At 41.5% G+C, this 26718-nt stretch overlaps 1 protein-coding gene across 1 annotated transcript in view; it reads right to left on the minus strand.

Annotated features, from left to right (window-relative positions):
- LOC117359637 (cadherin-8) overlaps positions 1-26718 on the minus strand; it is a 469702-nt gene that overhangs the window by 11643 nt on the left and 431341 nt on the right. Inside the window, exon 10 of the mRNA XM_033942802.1 lies at positions 1112-1363. Within this exon, the coding sequence (XP_033798693.1) occupies positions 1112-1363 (252 nt within the window). The remainder of the gene's footprint in view (positions 1-1111; positions 1364-26718) is intronic.

Here is a 26718-nt window from a genome sequence, read left to right on the forward strand (position 1 = left end):
ACTGTAAACTGAACTTTTTCCCTAAAACAAGGAAAAAGTTAAGTTTTCAGTAAAATGTGGGGGGTTACAACCCCCCACACCCCCAACAAAGCCCCCACAATGCGGCGCAATGTCTATTAAGTAAAGTGGGGGGTTCCCCCTCCACGCCCCCCCCCCGTCGGAGCCCTAAAAACAGTAATTTAGAGCGGCACACGCCTCCGCGCTGCGCTCAATTGTCTGGGCGCGCCTTTGTCCCAGTGCGCTTTTGACCTGACACCATGTTCTTATCTAAAATTGATCTTATGGCTCCCTATCTGCCATCACATACAATTCAACATCTTATTACTGACCTACAAGTGTGTTCATTCTGCTGCCCCTCAAGATCTCTCCTCACTTCTCTCTCCTTATACACCTCCCAGAGAACTCTGTTCCTCAAAAAGCTGATCTTAGCTTTACCCTTCTCCTCCACTGCCAATTCCAGACTTCGTTCCTTTCTTCTAGCTGCTCCCTATGCTCTTCCTCATGAGCAGGCGGTAGCTTTTCGGATAGCGTGGGCTAAAAACGCTAGCACGCCTTTGTAAAAAGGAGCCCCTAATGCATAGACCTTGCAGTTATCACATGTTAACTTGTCCAAGTAATATGCAGTAACCAATCATTTTAACCACACTTTAGTGAAAGATCTTCCTAAATGCATATTTAATCAGAAAGCAAACAAATATACAGGAATGCATTGCATGCGTTTTTACTTTGTTCAGCCAGGTCTAAACTTTTTTTGTGTGTGTGTGTGCTTCTGTGCTTATCATCTAGAATTTTTTCATCCCCTGAGCCAGCAGTATCTTGCATCAGATCATTCACATTTCAGAAAAAGAAACAAATTTGCTAAATAATCCATTTTCTGGCATCCACAGTGTGTTATTAGTTCACCTTGCAACTCATCAGTTATAAAGCTTGATGCAATTTGATGGATTTTGTTTTCATAATCCATCTTCTTCCTTCCCACAATTTCCATATATTGGAGAATGCAGTAGCTTGTCCAAATAGTACAGGATTCTTAGATTTTTTTCATTTTCTTCACCTAGTCATTTATGAGCCTGAAAAACTGTGAACAGCAGGCTGTAAGTAAAATACATACCTAACAGCAAAATGATGCACGCTAATATTGCTATTAAGGCTCCCATACTGAGTCCAATGGGAAGAACAAAAGCTTCAACATTACAGGACTGGACAACGCCATCATTGCTACAGCCACAGACCCGAATGGTGAGAGTGCTGGTACTGCTCTGGGGAGGATTCCCACTATCACTTATTATGATGGGCAAATGATACACTTCTTGCTTCAGACGGTTGAATCCACTATGCTTTGCCAAAATGCTGAGGGAATTATCTGGAAAAGTGAACATTTAAATAATTTCACCATTTCAAAATAGCTGCTGACAGTCAGGCATTTTTTTATTTTTCTAGTTCATAAATCTTCTGCATAAATACACATTTTCCATTTTCTCTCTCTCTCGTTCATGCACATAAGCACTGAATAAAGCGATGGGGATATGCGTGCTGGCACATTCCACAGAGACATTGTGCACCGTCTATGGGTCTCAGAGTCCCTCCTTGAGGGCCGCCATCCAGTCGGGTCTTCAGGATTTCCCCAATGAATAGGCATGAGATCTATGTGCATGCACTGCTTTCAATGCATATTCATGGGGGAAATCCTGAAAACCCGACTGGATTGCGGGGCCCTCAAGGAGGGTCTTTGAGACCCTGGACCCACGCTTTTAAGGTTAAGAACGGTCACAAAATCTGACATTAGTGAGTTTCATAGAAACTAGTGGATAAACTTTGGGACTGATATTCAAAGCTACTTATTTGGGTAGAAGGTGCCATTAACGGAAAAGTAATGCTGAAAGGGGCCAATCAACGATGTTCAGTGACATTATGCAGACAATGGTGTTGAAAATGACTACAGACTGCCCCGGTGCCTTGACAAATTCAAAATTAAACTCAAAACCTTTCTATTCCAAGACGCCTACCAAAATGCAAGTTAGACCTATCTTCAGCCTTTTTTTTCTGCATTTATTAAGAACTGCTTTTAAGATGCGACTACCCCTCCCTGCTTATTCCTTTCCCTCCTTTTAGCCTTTTTTTTTTTTTTTAACTTCAATGTATTTTTTGAACTCTCCCTTCCCTCAGCACCTTCTGTATCAACTACCCCCCTTCCTGTTGTCTTCGTCATGTCCACGTACCACCCCATTTTATTTTAACTATTTTGAATTCCTATTTTAATATTGGATACCGACCAGATACTTGCTGATGGCCAGTCTATCAAACTGTAAATAAACTTGGAAACTTGGTCCAATAGTTTTCAACACCAGTATCCAGATAATTATATAGTTAATTTAGAACAGGAAATAAAGGGGGTCAATATTCAAGCCCTGACGGTACTATTCTCAGATATTAAAAGCTAGGATCTGGCTGAGTTTTGGCTTTAAGTATCTGGTTATTTTTTTAGCTGACACTTAGGGCTCCTTTTACGAAGGCGCGTTAGGGCCTTAACGCGTGGAATAGCGCACGCTAAAATGCCGCGCACGCTAGCCGCTACCGCCTCCTCTTGAGCAGGTGGTAGTTTTGGGGCTAGCGCGTGCTAATCCGGTGCGTGTGCTAAAAACGCTAGCGCAGCGTCGTAAAAGGAGCCCTTAGCCATTCAAGTCAATATTCATCACCTAAGCGGCCATGACTTACCGCATAAAAATAGGCAGACTTTTATGTGGTCCTATTTATGTGCTAACCCTGGCTGCTTAAGTGTTGGATAGAGGCACTTAAGTGGCCGACTCTGCCCTCAGAATGCACCCCCCCCCAAAAAAAAATAGCCGGCTTTGTGTTGGGCACTAACTGCGATATTCAGTGGCATTCTGCAGATTAAATGCCGCTGAATATCAGCGGCCTGTTAAATTATTTTGAATATCAGGCGGAAAAGCCATGATTCTATAAACAGCATCTAACTCTTAGGTGCCTTTTCATGCAGTTGTCAATAAAACCACTAGGCACATTTATATAATCACGCCTAGTGGTATCTAAGCATTCTTAGATGCCGGTACATGTTGAATCCTTAGGCCAGGGTTTATTTTTTTGGCTTAAGTGACAATGCCTAAAATAAGCATATTCCACAAGTAAATGTGTCAGTCATTTGTATGGCATTGACACATCATTCATAGAACTATCCACAAGATCAATGTCCTACACTTTCTTAGATATTTTACCATAATTTTCAGGGCTTCAGGCATGCCATTTGGTCACCCCATGTTTTTCTGGTAACCAAGTGTTTCTTAATGGCTATGGCTTCTTCATTTGCCCCCTCATTGTATTAGTTTTCTCTAAATTTTAATATTTTTCTTTGTATTTTCTTGTATTTTAAAGTGCTTAGTGCTAATATAAATATCAATAACTTAATCCTTATGAATAAAACTTATCTTAAATATTTTGCTCCACTCATTTCACTGTCTCTTATGAAGTCGAGAAAGGGACCTGTTACATCGACATGTTTCGCCGTTAGGCTGCTTCAAGAAAAAGTCCCCCTTTATAAATTTATCCGAACCATCCCGATCTGTATAGTTTCTGTTAAGATAAGGTCCCTTTCCCGACTTGATAAGAGAGAGTGAAATGAGCGGAGCAAAATATTTAAGATAAGTTTTTAGTCATAAGGATTAAGTTATTGATATTAAGCACTTTAAAATACAAAGAAAAATATTAAAATATAGAGAAAACTAATACAATGAGGAGGCAAATGAAGAAGCCATAGCCATTAAGAAACACTTGGTTACCAGAAAAACATGGGGTGACCAAATGGCATGTCTGAAGCCCTGAAAATTATGGTAAAATATCTAAGAAAGTGTAGGACATTGATCTTGTGGATAGTTCTAAAGTAAGCATATAGCATATAGTTAATCCACACCTAAACCCTCCTCTGAATCCTCCCCTAGCCATGCCTACTTGCCGTTTGGGCACCAGTAGGCGCGTACCAAGTTAAGCACTTACCAGCAAATTATCTTTGAATCATGTTTTTAAATTGTTTTTTTTATGGCACTTTCACTTATCCATTCTGATTAAGCCAATTGAAAAAAAACAAAAAAAAAAAGTTAGGCGATAGGCTCTTAAAAATTTAAGGGCCTAACGGCCTCTTTTACAAAGCCACACTAGCGGCTGCTCTGCGCTTGCGGCCCTGAAGCCCACAGAGAATTAAAGGGCTTTGGGGCTGTTTCCACGCGACAGCCGCTAGCTCGGCGTTGTAAAAGAGGCCATAAGTGTACGTGTCTTTTAAAGAATCAGGGCCAAACTGTCTTTAGTTATCCAGATTTGTATCCGGAAAATAGCTTTGAATATCGTCTTTGTCTAGATATTGGCAGCGGTCAGTGCCTACCCAAATATTCAACCCAAGTATCATTCAGAGCTGAATATCCAGGTATTGTTAAAACACCACGGCCAACGTTTAAAAAGAAATGCCAACCATGCGTTGAAATGTTGCCTTGCATATATTTGCTTTTCCAATCACATGGAACAGACTTTGAACCTGGAATTAACGAGGCCCTTGATGTACAATAACTAGCAATAATATTCATTTTAAGGTACTTGAGATTATATACTTTCCAGGTTTTCAGGATAACCACGGTGAGCACATTTCAGGCAGAGCTCAATGTATTTGGTCTATGAATCAAGTTAGTTAGCATTTCTGGTTGTCCTTGAGAAAGAGAACGGGATGCCTGCTCTTGTAGGATCATAATGAGTACCCTGTGGGCTACTGTCTAGATATTTTTAACCTTTATACTTTATTGGGGGAGGAGGGGCAGACAAAACACTTGCTTCAGATGGTTTTGCTATAAAAAGAAATCTTTCAAAGTAATAAAACCAAGGAAATGTAGATTATTAGCCAAAGATTGATTACGGCTATATTTGCTTAACTGTAGCTTTCCCACAGTAGACATTCAATCACTTTGGTAGCTTATTATTAGTACAGACCTTAGCTGCCTATGATTGAAGCCATAAAAACTCAAGGGCTGTTGCGTAATTATCACAATTATGTGTATAAAATATTATAATTATGCCAGTACTATGTTAAAGTATACATTTTTCACATCGGGGTCCCTTCTGCAAACCTCCGACGTATGCAAAACTTTAAGTACATGAGTAAATCTCTGCAGGATCAAGTCCTATAAGTCCCACATGGCCTGAACGCATTTCTTTTTGCAGCCTAAGGAAAACGCCACGGGCTGAATAACTCCAGCTATGCAGGCCGTTCAGGACGTTTGCAGAATCAAGTCCTTTGGGATTCATTCTGCAAAACTTAAGCTAGGTCATCAGTTGTGCCATGAATATGTTCATTTCTTCCCAGAAATAATGCTTTTTGTCCACAGAGGTTCTGGTGTAGAAAATCTACCCTTTTTTTTGTAAACTGAACTAACAATAAACAAGAAATAAAAAGAAAGAATTCTCCAAGGACTGAAAAGAAAAATGTTGGCTTCTTGTTATAATATTAATATGCTGTGCAAGGGGTAAGGGAAGGAAGACAAAAGCTGCATACATATGTAGGTTTATTAATGTCTTGGAGAGCTTCAGTTATGTCTAGGGCATATCTCGGCTTTTACTTTAAAGTACCATAGTTTAAATTTTGACTACAACATAGGAAAGGAAACATCGCAAGGGGTTAATCATGATGTATAAGGTAAATTATTTTAACTTTTCTCCAAATTGCATTTCAGGCTTTGTTTTCCTGTAAAATGATATTTTAAAGAGGCAGTCCTAGTATAAATAGGTGTATTATACATAGACTATTTCAAGGTAGTTTCAATAGCACTGATATTTCTAAGGAAAACTTAATGAAAACAATGTTATTATTTAAAAAATTTAAACCAATGCATTATTTAAAAGCCCTGCATGCTTTTGACTTGTATAATTAATAATGAAAACCTAACATTGACTAATATCCATCATGTGAGACACTACAATTTAAATATTTTTAAATTATGCAATAATACTTTTTTAAGGTTTTTTTTTGTTTGTTTGTTTGTTTTCCATAGACTTCACTGGTGGCTCAGTTTACATAGGCTATATTTCCCAAAGACTCACCAACCTCACTGCCCATCAGTGGTCAAAATTCATTACTCTTCATACTTAAGGGCTCCTTTTACTAAACCACGGTAGAACTTTTTACCATGGGCTGATGAGGTAAATGCTCATTCAATTCCTTAGAGCATTAGAGTATTTACCTCGCCAGCCCGTGGTAAGAGGCTCTACCGCAGTTTAGTGAAAGCCAGTGTAAATCTCTTGACCCAAAAATCTCTAGTGCACTAAGCTAATCATCAGCCACATCCATGTTTCCACGTTTCAAGTTTATTCTATGTTTGATTCGCCGACCAATCAGCTAATATCTGATCGGTTTACAGAGTAAAATTACAATCTTAATTGCAATCTTAAAATTAAAATATAGTTCTAAAAAAAATAGTCATTTGCTAAATAATTAATGGAAAGGACTTAGACTGGTTTGATACGTAAGGTAGGGAGATTAGGTTGGGAGAATACAATACATCGAAGTAAAAAAAAAAAAAATTAAAATTAAAAGGCCGGTGAGAAGGGGAGGAAAGGAAACAGATGGAGGGGATCGCTTCTTAAAAGCGGTTCACTTTCATCCTCAATCTGGGTGGCTCAAGGTCCTTCCTCCAACCCAGTAATGCTCAAAGCACACCTCCTACCTCACCTACATTTAACATCTTCTCTCTTTTCCCTGCCCCTTCCTTGCATAATATTTCCTTTTTCCAGCACATAGGAGCTGATTCTGTAATCAACAACAGGCGCCGCTTCCAGAATCGCGGCTTGACAGGACCCTAGGTATCGGTAATGTAGGCCAGGGTGACACATTTCTGGTGCCTAGGGTCCCGTCAGAAACACGACAAGTGGTACATAGTGATGCCAAAGTCCAGCACCACCCATAATTATGTCCACTTCCAGGCTTTGGCGTCACTCTGCACCGCTAACCGCCAGAGACCTAGGCACTGGTTTCAGAGGCCACATGGCAGCATCTTTTTAAAAAAATTATTTTTTAATCAGTTTTAAATGATGCCTTTTAACACCAATTAAAACAATTAAGTTAGGTGGTGGTAGAACACCTAACATTCAGCGTCCAGATGATAATCCAGGCCTTACCCCCTCTTTTACTGAGGTGCGCTAACTGATTAGTGTGCACTAATCAAATTAGCATGCGCTAAATGCTTACATGTCCATAGCTTAACATGCATACGTTAGCATTTACCGCGTGTTAATTCAATTAGCGTGCACTAATCGGTTAGCGCACCTTAGTAAAAGAGGGCCTTAGGCACAAATTCTGTAACCAGCGCCTAAAGTTAGGCACCTATTTTGAAGGCGCCCAACTAGACAGGCGCCTATCTAAATTGAATAACAAGCTCAATTAAGCTATTTAATCAGCACTGATTGAAACCTAGGCGCCTATCAAGAAAGCGCGATTCAGTAGCATGGCACCTCTAAAAATTTAGGCTATGCACATTAGGTGTAGGCGTGGCTACGTGTTGGGTGCCTTGTTGCAGAATCATTGCTCTTAAGTGTGCTTAAGCGCCCAGCTAGGCGCCTAACTTTTAGTTGTACCTAGAGCTGGCCTATTTCTTGGGCGCCTCCAAAATAGGTTCCGCTCAGTGTGATTCATTAAACAGCACCCAATTTTACTTGAATCATGCTGAACAGTGCCTAAGTAGGTGCCTAACTTTTGCATCTTTCTATTTTCCTATTCTCCTCAAGTACATTACATTACATTACATTGGTGACTTCTACTCCGCCTGTACCTTGCAGTTCTAAGCGGATCACAGTATAATATAGCTGGACATTTCCAGGAAGTTACAATTTACAGTATAAGATAGCTGGACATTTCCAGGAAGTTACAATTTAGGGGGCGCTTACACAGTAGATGCATAGGACGCTTACACAGTTGATGCAGGGGAGTTACAATTTTGGGAGCGTTAACTAGTGGAGGCAGAGGGGAGAAAATTGAGGAAGGGGGAGAATTGAGGATTACTAGAAGGGAAGAAGAAGTTTAGGGTTGGTTACTTGATAGGGTCATTGGGGCGATATTAGTGGAGGGGTAGGAGGTCAGCGGTAGTTTGCGTAGATGGGGGGATGTGAAGGTTGTATAGTCTTTTTGAATAGCAAAGTTTTGATTTCTTTTCGGAATGATTTAAAGTCACTTGAAGTTGTCAACAGGTTGGTAATGGAGGAGTCCAGCTTAGCTGCTTGCGTTGCTAGGAGGCCGTCGTACATTTTTTTGCGCTGAGTTTCCTTAAGTGGAGGGTGGGAGAATAGTATCTGGGTTCTTCTTAGTCTGGGAATGCGGTTATAATTTAGACGGTTGTTGAGGTAGGTGGGTGCTGTTCCGTTTATTGCTTTGAACAATATATAATAAAATTTGAATTGGATTCGAGCTCGTATCGGTAGCCAGTGTGAGTCTAGGTAGGCATTAGTGATATGGTCAAATTTTCCGAGTGAATAGGTCAGCCTGAGGGCTGTGTTTTGAAGTAGTGTCCAGTATCACTTTTTTTTCCTCCCCCTCCATGGTTCAGCTTCTACCCTTCTTTCCCTTCACCCCTGGTGTTCTTAATCTTCACTCTTCCTCGTCCCATGGTGTTCAGCGGCTTTCCTTTCCTTCTTTACTTTTTCTGAGGTGGCACCAACACAACAGTCAGCTGCTCAGATGGGGTGGGAACTGACCATGTATGCTCAAGATCCCACATTGGTCCAATGTCTTCTGTAGGTAGGGTTACCAGATGTTCGGATTTACCCAGACATGTCCTCTTTTTGGAGGTCATGTCCGGGCATCTGGGCAGCTTTTTAAAACCTAGCACTTTGTCCGGGTTTTGAAAAGCAGATCATATCAGAAGCTCCATAGGATCCTCAGCATTCAGTAGCAAATCCTCAGGCTCAACTGAAGCTTCACCAAGTGTGTCTGCTTCCTTTGCCTGCGTGAATGCCCTTCTGACCGAGACGAGCAGGCTGAGGGGGGTGGGGCTAGGGGTGAGGCTGGGGCATGGTATGGGTGTAATGGGGCGAGGATGGGTGGAATTGTGTGGGCCTGGGGGCAGGTCTATGGGTCTGGATTTTGCATGTATAAAATCTGGTAACCCTATCTATAGGAATGCTAACTTCCATGTCAGTGCTGCCTCCCTCCCAATTTTGTCACTGTTTTCAGATGCCTAGTTCACTTAGGGCCTCTTTCCTATGAGCATTAGGAGCAGCGTGGGCCATTCAGCTTGGCTCTCTGCGCTAAAAACTGCTAGCGCAGTTTGATAGAAGAGGCCCTTAATAGTCTATGAATGACTCTGATATGGATAGTTTTATGGACAAGTAGACTAACCTCAATTTTGCAATTTGCAGCTTTTTGGATCTAGTGTATTAATATATCAATATTTACCTATGGACAAGTAATCTAAGCTAAAAGCCAATTAATTTCACAGATTGAATGGGTTATTGCCATTGGTCACATGGAAACCTGGGTCAACCACCTCAGGTTTGAAAAATGGGTTAGCCCACTTGTCCATAAGACCATCCATATGAGGACATGCTAGAAAAGATGTGGCTGTTCAGTTTGAAAAAGAGATGGCCAAGGTGATATATGGCAAAGGTCTATAAAATTCTGAGTAGAATGGAATAAGCAAATTTGTAAGTAGGACAAAAAAAGTGGGGAAGGGACACCACACATCAGCCGTAGAGACAATTTATTACAAACATATAAATAATAAAAGCATGTACATATAAATAGCTACAACATAAGGCAAGCTTCACAGAGTGTCTATAAATCTTTTCTGTACTGGACCCCAACACGATCTGTGTTTCAGTTTGAAAAAGCCTTCCTCAGGGGTGTATAGATACATTTTTCATGCATTGCCTGCCTTCCCTCCAACTGAGGCTCTCAGGCGTCAAGTTGCGTAGAGTTTGGCAGAGTCAGCAAGCACACAGGCAACTTGAAGCCTGGGAGCCTCAAGTAGGTGGCAACGTTCAGTTGTGGATTAGAAATTGGTTATCAGATAGAAAACAGACGGTATGGTTAAATGGTCATTTTTCTCAATGGAGGAGAGTGCCACAAGGATCTGTACTGGGACCAGTGTTATTTAACTTATTTAAAAATGATCAGGAAATTGGAATGACGAGCGAGGTGATTAAATTTGCAGATAACACAAAAGTGTTCTAAGTTGTTAAAATGCGTGCAGATTGTGAAAAATTGCAGGCAGACCTTAGGAAATTGGGCATCCATATGCAAATTTAATGTGGACAAATGCAAAGTGATGTACATTGGGAAGAAAACCCCAAATCACAGTTATCAGATGCTAGGGTCCACCTTGGGGATAGCACCCAAAAAAAGATTTGGGTGTCGATGTAGACAATATGATGAAGCCTTCCACCCAAAAAGCGGCCAAAAAAGCTAGGAATTATTTTGAAAAGGGATGGTTAACAAGACTAAGAAAGTTATAATGCCTCTGTAAAGCTCCATGGTGCAACCTCACTTGGAATATTGCGTTCAATTCTGGTCTCCTTATCTCAAGAAAGATATAGTGGTGCTAGAAAAGTTTCAAAGAAGAGCGACCAAGATGATAAAGAGGATAATTCCTCTCATATAAGGAACGACTAAAACGGTTAAGGCTCTTCAGCTTGCAAAAGAGACGGCTGAGAGGAGATATAATTGAAGTCTACAAAATCCTGAGTGGAATAGAACGGGTACAAGTAGATTGATTAGTTCAATGCTTTAATTTCTTTTACAGGGCATGTTCATGTCATTGCAACACACAAAAAAATAACGTTTCATACTGAACTAATTTACCATCTATTAATGCTTAACAATTTAACTTTAGTTTTGCAGTAGTTACAGGAACCTCTGACTGAAATCTGACTGAACCTGGGCTAAGGTTCTGAACTTATTACGCTGCAGCAGTACAGACTTTGCGCCTTCAATAAAATATACAGCTCTGCTCTAATGTTCAAATAGTTGAAATAGACCTTGGATAAAGATCAGGAGATCATACTGCAAGACTAAAGAAAATTGCAGGATGTCTTCTCCAAAGTCTTAATAATTGGATCATTAAATGAATTATCTTACAAGATCTAGGCTGCCTTGGACAGTTTTCATACTGTCTGTTCTGCAAAATCTATGGGACCTATATGTCTTTAAAAGACAAATCCTGAAACATCTACAATAGTGCATGCATGTTCCAGCATACATGAATATCTGTTCTAATACAGGTATACTGTATATGTACTGTATGTATGTGCAGAGATATTTCATAAGGATAGTTATACATCACAATTTTTCATCAATTCCACCCAAGTCATGCCCCTAAGAATGCTTATGAACATACAGTTCAACAGGAGAAGATGTCTTCCAGGAGCCCTGCTTTTATGCATGCATTTATTTGCCCACACTATTTTTTATAACATGCTTTTTTGTGCTTTACATGCAGAAAATGTTTTATAAAATTGTTTCTTCCATGATGCATGGGTGGAGTTATTTTTGTTTTTGCTGCACAACTGTCACTAATTTCACTCTGAGGCTGAGAAACGACTATACATCCCTGCAGGAGGATCCCTCCAAATGGAAACAGCTCATAAACGCTCCTACACCCACTTCATTCTCCAACTTTGGAACCAATTGCCTGCCCAGATAAGATCCCAAGACTCGTTGATGACCTTCCGGAAAAGGATGAAGACCCATCTTTTCAACTGACCAGTCCTAACGGACAGCCCCTTCCTCCCCTTGCTCGCCTTCCTTAATGATCTGCTCCCTCAACCCTCCTCCTCCCTTCCCACGCTTCCCTTGTTCCCCCTCTTCTCACCTGTCTCTCTACAAATGCCTGTAAATTTTGTCCTGTATCTTACTGTGAATGTCATTCTGAGCACCTGGGAGAACGGGATAGAAATCCAAATACATAAATAAATAAACAAAGTGATGAACTTTCTGTAAAGGAAAACAAGAAGTCAAGTTAACCAAAATAAGTTTAGTTACCGAAAATATCAACCTTACTGCTAGCCCACTATCTTATTGTAAATGATAGGAATACTGAAACACTAAAACATAATCCAAAGAGAAAAACATCCAAAAACCGGCCTAAGTCGGTACTTGGATGATCATCAGTCAAAAAACGTCCACTTGCTGATAATGAAACCGGGTTTTGGACATATTTATCAATGACGTAGGCCTTCATTGTGCCTCTGAACGACCAGAGCTAAATGGAGAGTGTTAGGAGGAATGTCGAGGGCAGGACTGGGGCAGGACGTGGGCTGGCTTAGACTTAGTCGTACTGCATGTAGAACCGAAAGTTGTACAGCACAGGATTGATGGAACTTGGACGTTGTGACTTAGACCATTTAAACATGGTCTAAGTCACAAAAACCCATCTAAAGTGACCAGATAAGCACTGCAAACACATAATAAAGACCCCCACACACTACCCCAGTGATCATCGACCCCCCCCTAAAAATATTAATCACAATTTGAAAATTGTGACAACATCATCACCTGCCAGCCTAGCATAGGAAAGCCTAGTCGTGCTGCACAGAAGCGTCTTAAGCCATCTTTGGGGTGGGTTAGGGACCCATGGAGAGGAGGACCCATGCCCATAAGCCCCTGTAATCACTGCATTGATATTGAAACATGTGCTCTCCCCTATACACCCCCAAAACCCTTTTTTACTGGCATATAAGTGGCTCCTATAGCCATAATGGCTATTGAGGTGGTAGATAAGTGGGTCTAGGGGATTCTGGAGATGGTTTGGGGGGCTCACCATGACCTATAAGGGAGCTGAAGTGAGATGAAGACATGGCACCCCTATACTCTTCCCCTCTATACTCAACCTCCAACCCTTACATTAAGCTCTTGTAAACCGTCCCTAGCTTTATAATTATGAAGAGGATGCGGTATATAAACTAGAGTGTCATATTTGATACTCGAGCATACTTGTATGCTCGAGTATTACATGAAATATGACTCTCGAGTGTAGCCGCTGAGGCCATATAAGGATTTGAATGAAGTTGAGAAGGATTTTGCTATGAGGTGAAATAACCCGAAAAAAACCAAGAAAAAACAAGTATGAAATTTCTGTGAATAATAAGTGACAATAAGAATATTAAGATACAGTAGAGTATGGCATCAACTGAGTTTCTATGTATTAAATATTGCCTCTACTTAAAAATGTTATTATATTAAAAGCCATCTAATTCAGTGATTACATGGATTTGTAACAGAGAATATGTTAGTTAATGACTACATACACACAGTACATCAGACTGGAACACAGCCCATAAGAACTAATTAAAGGCATCTAACCCTATTTCTTTTTTTAAAGAAATCTTTATTGATTTTCAAACTACAAATGTGCAATAAATCTATAATAATAAAACGGTAAGCGTGCATGCGCACTCTTAATGCCGTGTTGCCTGATCTGTAGTTCCGTGGCCGGCAGAGTGCGCATGCGCGCTTACCACGCGGGCTTGCCGGCTCCGGCCACACAAAGTTCCTTTTTTTTTTTTCCAAAGCCCCCGCCGTGGTTCCTCTATCAAACCTCACCAGAGTCGGAGAAGACTTCCGATTCTGGCGGGGATCCAGAGAGGAGACGCAGCCTCGGCTTTGAACTAGAAAATGAACTATGGCCGGAGCCGGCAAGCCCGCTGCGAGACAGAGAGATTGTGCCCAGGGCTTGGGTCCTACTTCCTTTCTCTTGCAACTCTCCAGCAATCGGCAGATCTACCATGTGCCAGTTTCAATCCTCTCCCTACCAGCCGCAGCTTCACTCACTTTCGCATCTCTCTGTGGTGCAGGGAAAAAGCCGCGAAGCAACAGCGCTACAGCAACTGCCTGCAATAGCACGCAGCAAGTCACCCCCAGCGACCCGCGAACCCTCATCTCTCTCACGAGCCCAAACCTCCCACCAGCACTACAGCGCTTATGAGCCGCCGAAACATTCGTCAGCTCACTTCCAGGTTTAAAAGACGCTCTTCTACGGGCCGTCGGAGGAATCACACTAGCTCAGCACGAATCACGTGCTCCTTTCTTTTAACGTGTCCTGTATCCAAGAGCAGAAATAACCTCTGAGTCGAAGTACTGTACTATCAATTCTCCTGGGGGAGTTGTAAGCGGCATTTTTTTTTCCTTTCCTTATAAAGGCGCGAACTTGAAATTAAACACTGACTACATCTGCAGTGTTTTAGTGTTGGGGAGCCAGGCAGGTTTGTGCACTTACTTTGCATGAGCGGGTTTGACCGTGGGCTGGAAGTTTGTTTGTTGATGTTTACGTACTCATGTTCTGGCTAGATATAAAAACTTAAGGCACAGCGTTGCTCAGATTTGAGAATCTTCAGTAATGAGTTGAGCACGATCTCTTCGTTGCAGATCGTTAGAGGATATTGTTATGGAGAGAAAGGCTGAACTCTGCAACCTTCAGACTCATAAGTACCAATTCTATTGGTGTTGAGTTCTTATTGACCAGATTTATTCATCTATAATAATAAAAAGCTAAGCGCGCATGCGCACTGTCAATGCCGTGTTGCCTGATCTGTAGTTCCGTGGCCGACAGAGTGTGCATTGTGATAAGCGGACTATGCCTGCTAGGAGTGTCCCTAGCTCAGATTCTAGGTTAAGTCCTGACACAGTCCAGAATCTGCCTTTTTCCCCATATTCTGCCACTCTGTCTGAATTTCCTACTAGGGCCAGTAGAGGGAGTAAGAAAGCAGCAGTGCTGAATTCCCATCCCCCTCTGAATCACAAGATGAATCTCAGGAAATCCTTTTCACCTGAGGGTTGGGGGCGGGGCTGCAAGCTATTTTCTCTGAAGGCCAGGCTCCTAGAGAGACAGAAGGGAGAGGAACAGCAACAGGGAAGGTCACAAGGCTCAGGGTTGAGAGCTCCTGATGGCAGACCAGCTCCAGAGGACATGGAGATTACTGAGGCTGAAGGAGAATTGCCTACCAGCCTGAGTGAGGAACCATTGGCTATGGAATTAGAAACAAGCCCTGAAGCCAGTGTTGAAATGACTCCTGATTATACTCCCATGGAAGTTTGCACCACAAAAGCAAGTACAATTTGAATGTTGCTGGAGTTTGTTTTGGACTTTTCTTTGGATTGTGCTGTCTGAATTAATCTTACTCAAGTTAAAGAGTGGATTGGAATATGCTAAGTTAAGCAAGGACTTTTCTTTTGGAAGTTTGGAAGTTTTCTTCCTTGAAAGTTAAATAATGTTTTTTTTTTCTTTTTGAAATTGAAGCATGCTTGCTGTGCTGAGACAGTGGGGTAAGCCCCGTGTTACGTGGTGGGATAGCGGGCCTAAGTTCGGGCAAGAATAAGACCACACGGTGCACACTGTCCTTCTTGCCTCAAGCGGCTGAAGAAGCCAGTACTTTTGTATTGTCTGGTGATTTTGATTTTTGGGAGAAAAAGTGTTTTACTTTCCTGCTTTGATTAGGAACTCTACTTCGACTATAATTGGAATGAGAGTTTGTTGAAGTTTGATTTTTTTTGAGTTTCTTAACCAGAGACTTCTTTTTGGAACTTTGTGCTTGATGCTATGAAAGTTTTGTAATCCTGACAAGCAACTTATGGTTTTTCTTTATTTTGAACAATTAAATACAAACCTGTATTATTGTTTGAAGGCTGTCTTTTTTCTGAAACGTAAAAAAATAAGCTATCCTTGTGAGACATGCAGCAACTCACAAGAGTTTAATTGTGGCCAGCATTCCCAGGCCCTCTGCCTGGAGCGTGCGGGTTACAGCATGCGCGCTTACCACGCATCTCTGTGTCTCGCAGCAGGCTTGCCAGCTCCGGCCACACAAAGTTCATTTTTTTTTTTGTTCAAAGCCCCCGCCGCGGCTCCTCTAACGAACCTCACCAGAGTCGGAGAAGATTTCCGACTCTGCCGGAGATCGAGAGAGGAGACGCAGCGTCGGCTTTGAACTAAAAAATGAACTTTGTCTGGCCGGAGCCGGCAAGCCCGCTGCGAGACAAAGAGATGATCGCATCTGAATAGTAACAGAGGGTGGGCGTAGGGGGCTACTGTGTCCAGAACACGACGTCGAAAGTGGAAGATGGCTACAGCAAAGTGGTATATAAAGACATTTCAAAATATAATTTAAAATGGTTATAGATATTGTAAAATGCACATATGATCATATTGCACCTCTGTTTATTGGTACACTAACTAAAACATGCGAGTCAAATGTGCGCCGACAATCGCACCGGACTAAAACAACTACAGTTAGCGCTCTGAGGGTGTGTGTGTGAGGGGAACCCTCCTATTAAACTTAGAAGTATTTGCGCTCCCTTTGGAGGGGGATAGAAAGGGTGAACCCCCCCATTACAGAGGAAACTGCCGTTTTACCTCATTTGGGGGGTAATCGGCAGTTTCCTCTGTAATTGGGGGAGTGGGTTCACACACACACACACATACCCCTAATGGGAGCACAAACACTTCTAAGTTTAGTGGTCTACATGAACCTCTGCAAAGGTGCTACACTACATGAGCTTCTGTAAAGGTGTTATAATACATTCTTCTGTAGAGATGTTACCTAAAGGAGTTGTGAGGTGTTACAATGCATGGGCTCTATACTGAAATACACAGAGCTCTGTGGTGGTGTTACAGAGTTATTAATACTGGCATGGTTATGCCAATAATTCATTGTCCTACTTATATGCACATGTTTATACCAAATCAGTTGTCCTATGTATGTACACGTGTAATACTAGGTTTACTATTGCAGCTAAATACACAGGTAGGCCTGGTCTCGGTTGGAGCGCTGGTCTTTGACCTAGGGGCCGCCGAGTGAGCAGACAGCTGGGCACAATGGACCACTGGTCTGACCCATTAGCGGCAATTCTTATGTTCTTATAAATTTTTTTTTTATACCTCTTAAGGAGGATGGCCATTTCAACTAACTATAATCTATTTACATGCATCCCTGAAAGTTCTAATTCCCTCTCTCTATCCACTTCATAATTTCAGTTGAAGTAGTTTGAGAACAGGATAATCTTTATCCCTTTCTTGAATTTTCCAGAGTTCTTTTCTAACTTTAATTCCTTCGGTAGGGCATTCCACCATGTTGGTGCCATTACCGAGAACATTCTTGCCCTGGTGCTTTTGTATTTGATGTCTTGGAAGGAAGGAAGGAAGGAAACAATCAAGACAGACAAACAGGATGCCAGGGTAGGGGTTACAGTTAGAGGGAATGGTTAAACTGCTGGCTAGGGTGGTGAGCAGAAGGCGGTGGGGAGTAGAGTTAAGAGACGAAGGCTGTCTCGAAAAGGTGGATTTTCAGCCTACTTTTGAATAAGGGAAGGGGCGCAGTGGATGGACTTCGTTAGTTTATTCCAAGCATATGGGACAGCGAGCTGAAAGAAACAATGTCTGGACTTGGAAAGTGGAGGAGAAGGATACAGATAAAAGCAATTTATTTGAGGAAGGGACGGGGAGTTCTTGGAGAGGTGTATAATGAGAGAGAAGAGAGATAGTGAGGGGCTGCAGAACAAACCCCCTTGGTAGTCATGCTCCTCCTCATTAAGATTACAATAGTAGTTGGCAATTAAATAATTCTATTTAAATAAATCAATCAATCCCTGACACATTTGAAATATTACTTCCAAGGTGATGGTGGTGGTAGTTGTGTGTGTGGGGGGGAGGGGAGGGGGGGGGAGGGAGGGGATACACCAAACTAATTCTCACAGGGCCCTGCAATTTTAATGTTGTCTCTGAATCAAAACGCAGTCCTCACTTTTCTGCAACAGCTAAGAATATATATCAAAGTGTTAATAATTTTGAGGCAGTTCTGTGGGTAACTGGCATAAGTTTGCATCATTTTGCATATAAAATAATATAAATGTGTTTTTCAAGATAAAAATTGTTTATTTGAATTACAAGTTGCCGTGCCAAAAACATGTTCAAGGCTGTTTCCAAATAAAACGTTCCTTAAAAAAATAGCACAGTTAAAATAAATCAGCATTATAAAACTATAGCTCTACAATGCCCTCAAAGCTGTACTAAATAAATATGATTTTGGGCTTTGCCAAAACTGTGACCCTTGATACACCTCACTCATTGACCTAGCTGCCACACCTAGATGAATCCATTTTTAAAGGTTTGCAGTATTACAATACACCATTTCAGAAAGTTTTGCTATCTCTGTTTTTCATGACCATAATATTGCAGTTCAGATGTTCCTAATACTATTCAAACTTTCAGTGTATAAGAGCCGTCAGAAGCGGCTCTCCAGGTATACAAAATACCAAACTCATGAAGCTAAACGCCGATATACTTCTTCCTCGGCTCATGCACTAATATACCAATTTTAATATTAAACTTATTTAGTTCAAAAACTCAAGTGCAAGCAAAACAGCTTGTAAAAGATATTTAAATGAGACTTTTCTTTAAGTCCTGGTAGAGACTTTAGCTGATACCAGGAGCAAGAGGACGCCAACCTAGGCATTGCTAATCTCATGAAAACAAAAACAAAAACTGTGGATACAGATGTTCTGGAGATAATTTATTAAACACTGACATATAAAACCATGAAAATTCAATTTAAAAAGTACAATGATAAAAAATACTGTGATAAAAATCCAACCGGACCCAAGACGAGGATTGCTAATCTCATACCATTCTAGCAAATTTGTAAGATAACTAGAACCCCCCTCTCCCCAGGTGCAAAACTTTAAAATTAAGATATAAAGTTTAAACTGAATTCATTGCCAGATCAATAACCAATTCAACACCTTAAGCTCTGATAACATACTAGTGAATCCACTGGCACCAGTGAAAAGCTGTGCCGTGGCAACTTATAGGGTTGTTTAGTAACATCTGGTAACACAAATTACAATGACAAGAAAGCCCAGAAAGGCCTCGACGACGAGGGAAGCGCAGCACAACGGAGAAGTCGTGAGGATGAGATGTCAAGAATTCAGCCACGGGTGTAAAGTTCAAAGTTCACTTTATTAGTGGTAGCACTGCGACGACTCGACACTGGCCGTGTTTCGGCGACTATTCCTTTGTCAAGAGTCTCAAAGGCTGATTTCTCTATCACATGAATAGAGCATTAAGCGCAGGTCAATGTTTGGAGCCAGCAAATGCAACCCACTACAGTAGTCCAAACCACTCCAAACTTGAGCCTGTGGGTTCTGAGAAAGTATGTAAAAGGAAGTTCTATAATCTCAGCACCCATATTTATGCAGATTACCGACAGATTTATTCAATTTGATATAATGCAATCTAAGTAGTTTAGAATTTTAAATGGCTCACATATTGGAAAAGTTCCCTCCAACAGCCCATTGAAATATGCCAAACCCAAATTATTATTTTAAAAAAATGTTTAGGGCATACACATGTGCGTGTGTACACTTGCACATAAATAGAAAAATTCTGCTTAAGCATAATTTTGCAAATATCTGCTTGACTTACATAATGTATACGAGCAAAGAGGATGTGCACTGGGGTGGAGCATGATGAAGGCATAGGTGGGTCTCTCAGTAATATGTGTCACATACAGAATACTTTAAGTTATGTGGGTACCCACCTCATTTAGATACTCATGCTTAATACCAGCTCTATGGCTAGCATAAGAACATAAGAATTGCCATACTGGGACAGATTGAAAGTCCATCAAGCCCAGTATCCTGTTTACAACAGTGGCCAACCCAGATCACAAGTACAGTGGTGCCTCGCATAACGAACGCCTCGCACAGCGAACGCTGCGCACAATGAACTTCTTGTCTTGATTCGTACAACGGACTTCGTTTCACACAACGAAGTCGCCCAAGCTGCATCCTTCCGCGCAGGCACTGCGCTTAACTGCCCTCTCTCACTTGTTTCCCCCGATTATCCAGCATCTAGCCCTCCCCCCCAAACACTTCCTGTTTCCAGCGAGGCGGCCCGCGTCAGAGGGGACGGAGTATCGAAGCGCGAGCGAGCTGCGGAAGTGGTGTTGGTGGTGGATGGCCTCAGGTATGAGTTAGGATGGTGGGGTGGGGAGGGGAGGCCTGAGAGCGAGCATGCGCGCACAGGGAGGAGACGGGGAGAGACGCGCTGGATTGGCAACGGTTGCTCTCTGTCGCCTCCCGGCTCCAGCGGCGTGACAGTTTTCAAACAGGCGCGTGGTTCTTTCTAAGCAGAACCACCAGCTTTAACGGCGCTGACTCCCGACTACAGCCTCCAACAGATGACTGCTTCCCATTGCATCCGGCCGCTGGCAGGTCTCGCGCGCAGCAGCCAATGGGTGCCAGCCACGAGTCGGCCAGCACCAGAGGGGGGAATCAGGAGAGACGAGCATCAGAGGGTGGAGGAGAGGCAAGGTAGAAGAAGAAAATCAGAGAGGAGGAGAGAAGCAGAGAGAGAGAGATTGGACAAAGAGGAGGGGATGGTGAAGGAGGAAGAGAACAGAAAAGGAAAGCATAGGAGGAGCATTAGAGAGGGAGAGGAGAAGACAGTTTGCCAGCCTGAGAAACTCCCTAACCCCTTATGCTGCTGCACAGGGAAATGGGGAAAAATGACAGACAGACAGCGGGAGGGAGGGAGACAGAAAGAAAGAAAGAAAGACACAGGGGCAGTGAGAGGGACAGAAAGACAGACAGAGAAAGGGGGCCAGAGAGAGAGTCAGCGGGAGAAGGAAAGGGGGCTGCTTTGGGGGGGCGGAGCTACTCTCGCCGCTTCCCCGATGCTAGAAAAAAAAAAAAAATGAACAGTTAAGTCCCAGTTTTTGCAGCTGAGACTCTGCCCTCTCTCACTGTAAAATTAGACTCTACTTAGTCTGTCTTTAAATTTAAAAAATGTGTGTTGTTTTAAAAAAACAATTATGTTTTTAGATGTATCTAAATAAAAATAATAACAAAAAATTTATCTTTTTTTATGTCATCTTAGCATATTTTATGCTACAGAACAAATTATTTTTTTTTACATGTATTGTTATGGGAAAACACGTTTCACATAACGAACTTTTCGCATAACAAACTTGCTCCTGGAACCAATTAAGTTCGTTGTGTGAGGCACCACTGTACCTAGCAGAAACCCAAAGAGTTGCAACGTTCCAGAGCTAAGATTGTGATGTCATAATGCCTCATTCCACCAATGCCTAACAGCTACCCTCACCAGTGATATCACAATGGCTTCATTATCCTATACTTGGCTCACATAAGAACATAAGAGTTTCAATATTGTGACAGACCGAAGGTCCATCAAGCCCAATATCCTGTTTCCAGCAGTGGCTAACTCAAGTACCTAGATATATCCCAAATAGTAAAACAGATTTTATGCTGCTTATCCTAGGAATAAGCAGTGGATTTCCCCCAAGCCATCTCAATAATGGCCTATGGACTTCTATTTTAGGAAATTATACAAACCTTTTTAAACCCTGCTAAGCTAACTGATTTCACCACATTCAGTGGGTGCCTAAATGTTAGATGGGCCAAACCCAGGTTACACTAGTCTTCTACAACAGAAGTTAGGCACCCAAGTATCCTTATAGAATTGTGTGAGCATTGTTACCCTCTTCCTCCTCCTTTATTGTTTATAGATTACAATTTTACACACATAATAAATATACAAACAACAGATATAAAAATATTACAAACAATTATCCATTATAATCCATCGATGACCATAGGTCATCTTACAAAAAGGTGGTGATTCAACAATCTTTTAAACATACATAAATCCTTCTGCTGCCTATTGTAAACTGGGAATTTATTCCATTCTGTGGAACCTATAGATGAGAAGACACTAGTCCGAATTGCTTCAGTAATTGTGCACTAGTGATAAATGAGCAAAAAAGAGAATAGCCAACAAACAAACAAATACCCCAATGTGCCCTCCCACACACATCCTCTTTCTACTCATCCATGTCCATGGTAAAGACAGTCAAGTGGCCAGAGCCTACCGCTTTGTGAGATTCTCATTATTGCAGTTCGGGTGGTAAATAGAGCTCAGACATTCACAAATGCCTCTCTCCACCAGACCAGCTTCATGTTGTTGCTAACATTAATTTAAAGCTAAACAAACAAAAATGAAAAAAAACCCACTACTATAAAAATACTGAAAGTGAAAAATCTTGACTCAAAAATGGTAGTGGAAAAAATGCTCAAAATTCCAACAAAACCTCAGTATATTAAGGCCCTCTTTTACAAAAGTACGCTAACCAATTAGCGTGCGCTAATTGATTTAGTGCACGCTAAACGCTAACATGTGCATGTTAGTCTATGGACGTGTTAGCGTTTAGCATGCACTAATTCAATTATTGCGCGCTAATCGGTTATCACACTTTAGTAAAAGAGTTGGAAAATGATCACATGTAAATCTATCTACAACAATGTTTTTACAAGTTTTCAATTTTTAAAATCATTTTTATCATACAACAAAATGCATTTTTTACAGAGATTGTAGTAATGCATCCAACAATGACCCCAGCTTGTAATCATTGGTCAAAAAACTCCCATAAAAATTTAATTCAGTCTCCAGGACATATTCATTTCATTCACTCATGAATTCATGTATTTATCAAAATGACATTCTTGCACCGAAAAAAGCTAAAATGGCAGCACTTATCTTAGAGATGAATCCCATTCATTGTTGAAATGACACCTTTATGGAATCAGAATGCCATTCTTGCGCCAGAAAGACTAACGTGACAGCACTTATCCTAGAACTGAGTTCCAAAACACACCTCTAACACACCCTCTTGGAATTTAGGCGAACAGCAGCTGAACAGCGTAGAAAACTATCTCAAAAATAGGTTTCAAAAATGTCAATCGGAACATTGTGCTTAACCATTCAATTGCCACTTTATATCATTTTTGGGGGGGACATTTACAGTATCTCTTCTGAAAATGAGCCCGTAACAGATTCAAAAAAAGGTACACAGAAGGGCAATCCACATAATAAAGGAGATGGGCCAACTTTTCTATGAGGAAAGGCTAAAGAAATTAGGGATCTTCAGTGTGGAGAAAAGTTAGCTAAGGGGAGATATGATAAAGGTCTATAAAGTCCTGAGTGGAATGGAACAGGTAGATGTCAATCACGTGTTTTATTTTTTTTTTTCCCCCAAAAAATACAAACACTAGAGGCTCCTTTTACTAAGCTGTGCTAGCGGTTTTAGTGCACGCTTAGCGTGCGCTGCAATGCCGTGCACACTAGACGCTAACGCCTCTATTGAACTGGCGTTAGTTTTTCCACGTAGCATGGCGGGGGGGCCGTGCACGCTAATCTGCAGCATGCGCTAAAAAAGCTAGCACAGCTTAGTAAAAGCAACCCTAAGTAGTAAATTTAAAACAAATCACAGGACATATTTGTTCACTCAACGTGCAATTTAATTTTGGAATTCATTGCTAGAGAATATGGTAAAAGCAATTAACTAGACAGGGTTTAAAAAATGGTTGGGCAGCTTCCTAAATGAAAAGTTCCTAAGCCATTATTAAGATGGACTTGGGGGAAAAAAAAATCACTGCTTATTTCTAGGATAAGCAGCATAAAATCTGTTTTACTTTTTTGGTATCTTGTCGAGTCTTTGTGACCTGGATTGACCACTTTGGACACAGGACACTGGGCTTGATGGACCACCAGTATGTCTCCAGTATATCAGTGATTTTGCTCTTAAGGGAAAGGAATCAGTGAAGTAGAGAGAGTAGAAATAAAGGGAAGATGAAACAGGAAGAAGGATATGGCACTACTGGAGAGGGTGCAGAGGCGAGCGACTAAGCTGGTAAAAGGCATGGAAACCTTGAGCTACAAAGATCGCCTCAGAAAACTGGGATTATTCACCCCCGAGAAGAGAAGACTGAGAGGGGATCTGATAGAGACTTTTAAAATACTGAAAGGAATCGACAAAATGGAGCAAGCTCCCTCACCAGCAGGGGGAAAGGATGGTGAGCAAGAAACAGCGTTATTCACATTGTCAAATGTGACTCTGACAAGAGGACATGGACTGAGGCTGAGAGGGGACAAGGCCAGGACAAATGTCAGAAAGTTCTGCTTCGCACAGCGAGTGGTGAACGCCTGGAACTCTCTCCCGGAAGAGGTGGTGGAGGAAACCACCATTCTAGGATTTAAGGAAAAATTGGACGCACATCTTCTTACAGGACACATTGAGGGATACGAGTGATCAAGGTATTCGCCAGGGTACGCCTGGCCGAGCCTCCGCGTGTGCGGATCACCGGACTGGATGGACCCCCCAGGTCTGATCCGGTGCAGGCTTTTCTTATGTTCTTATGTAAGGAAAGGAAAGAGATTTAGGAATGGGGAGAACAGAATAAAGCATTATTAGGGATGGGGGAGAAAGGATAAGGAAATTAATATGCTGAAATTGGGGGTGGGGTAGGGGAGACACGAGAGATGTTCTGGGATTCTTGGAGACATTTAGGGCTCCTTTTACTAAGGTGCGCTCAGCGTTTTAGCATATGCTAAATATTATCGCGTGCTAACCACACACTAAACGCTAACGCGTGCTTAGTCTATGGACGCATTAGCGGTTAGCACACGCGTATATTTAGCGCCCGCTAAAATGCATAGCACATCTTAGTAAAACAGGAGGTTAGGGGCATGTTCAAAACGCCAAAACACCCAAAAATAAATAAATCAGCATGGATTTTTTTTTTCTTTTGCTAAAACATCTAAGTGCCGATAATCAAAACAAAAAAAGTTAGATGTTTTGTAGGAAATTCTCCCTCCAGAACATTTAAGCGGTAAAGGGGCATTTTAGAGGATGACTATGGATGGATTCTGGTTGGGTTTTGGGCGGGCTTAGATTTGGACATCATGCGGCTATAATCAAGCCATGATGAGGACGTCCTGGATGGAACTTATGACATTTCAGGCTAGACCTGTTTTAAAAGTCACAATTCGTAAAACTAAACTAAACTAAAACTTAACTTTATATACCGAGGCTTCAACCAGAGGAAGCTTGACGCGGTTAACAATAAGTTAAAAAATAAGCTAAAATACAAGAGGATTAGTTTTCAAAATATTTAGCAAATAAAAAAGTTTTTAACGATTTATGGAAAGATTGGAAAGATCTGGGACACCTCAAAATTACAGGAAGTTCATTCCATAATTGAGGAAATTTAAAAGCCAGAGAAAGGCTGAAATTCTTGACTCCTTGAATTCCTTTCCTAGAAGGGAGGGAAAGTTTAAATCGATGAATGTCTCTCGCATATGAAAATCTATAAACATTCCATAGAAGATGAACAAGAGGAACAAAAACACCATATAAAATTTTAAAAATTATACATAAACATTTAAACTGGATTCTATGATAAACCGGGAGCCAATGGAGGCTCAAAAGCAAAGGAGTCAAGTGGTCGAATTTGCTTTTTCCATAAATCAGCTTCGCAGCGGTATTCTGAATCAATTGTAGTCTTTGAAGGCAGATCTTTGTGATGCCGAGATAAATGGCATACACAGCACCGTTCAGTATATTGCAAACTGTGTGCTGTAGCACAGTTGTGTACCACGGCAAGATTCTGGGTGTGCCACAAGAGATAGGAGTCTGTCACTGCCGGCACCAGTGCTGGCCCCTCTCCTGCTTGCCCCTCTTCCCCCCAGTGTACCAGAATTTTAGAGTTATCAGATGGAGGAATTTCCATAACCTGGCAGTTTGTATGGGTTTTGGAAGCCCCCCTCCCCCAAAGCTCAGGCTGTGTCTGGAGGGCCTCTGAGCATGCGTAGATGTCAACATAATGACATCATGTACATGAATATGACATCATCGGTCAATTTCCACGCTTGGCCGGAGGCCCTCTAGACGTGGCCCCAAGTTTAGTGTGCCACGGTTGAAAAAAACCTTGTGAGACACTGCCATAGTGAGACACTCCCCATTTCCTCCCCCCCCTCAAAATAACTCCCCCTCAAATTGATACTCATCTTGCATTTTCTCTTCAAAGTTTCAAGTTCGAAACCAGCCCCTAAATTGTTATAATTCTATATCCGGCCAGTTGTCTCCTGATTTCTACTCATATTGTAATTTCTCCTCTACTCGCTATCCTTCTTGCAATCTCTCCTCTAAGACTCAACTATGTAACCAGCTCCTAGTGGTACTGCCCCCTGTTACCTAAACAACCGCCTATACCGCTACCACTCATCCAGATCAAGGAGAACTCAAAACCTATTCACCTTCCCCCCTCATAATGGTACCCGACGTAAGAAACTATACGACAGCCTTCTAGCGACACAGGCAGCGAAAATTGACCCCACAATCACCAAACTAATGATCAACACAACAGACATCAAAGTGTTTCGAAAAGAAATCAAAACATTTCTATTCAAAAAACACGTCCCTACTAACTAATCTCCTCCCCTTTCGCACAAGCTCTCCCTCTCTTGAATAACACATTAGTCAACTCCTAGAACCTTTTCTTCCAAAAATATTCTGATTCCTAAATAAGCATCTACCTCACTATCCAACAAACTTCTTACGTCATTGTTAGGTAATTTCTCTTCTGTAACCCGTATATACTGATATTCTCCACTGTATCTTGTTATCACTTGATTCTCTGCTATGTAATTCTTTCGGAAAAATCCAGATATCTTATAATTGAATCCTCTACCACACCATGTAAGTACATGAATCACTGTTATGTAATTCTCTAGGTAATCTTTGTTAAGTAATTCTCTCGGTAATGTCCAGATCTCTTATAATTTGTAATCCGCCTAGAACCGCAAGGCACAGGCAGAATAGAAATCACTAATG

This window comes from Geotrypetes seraphini, chromosome 4 (genome assembly GCF_902459505.1).
Source record: "Geotrypetes seraphini chromosome 4, aGeoSer1.1, whole genome shotgun sequence".
Taxonomy (NCBI): domain Eukaryota; kingdom Metazoa; phylum Chordata; class Amphibia; order Gymnophiona; family Dermophiidae; genus Geotrypetes; species Geotrypetes seraphini.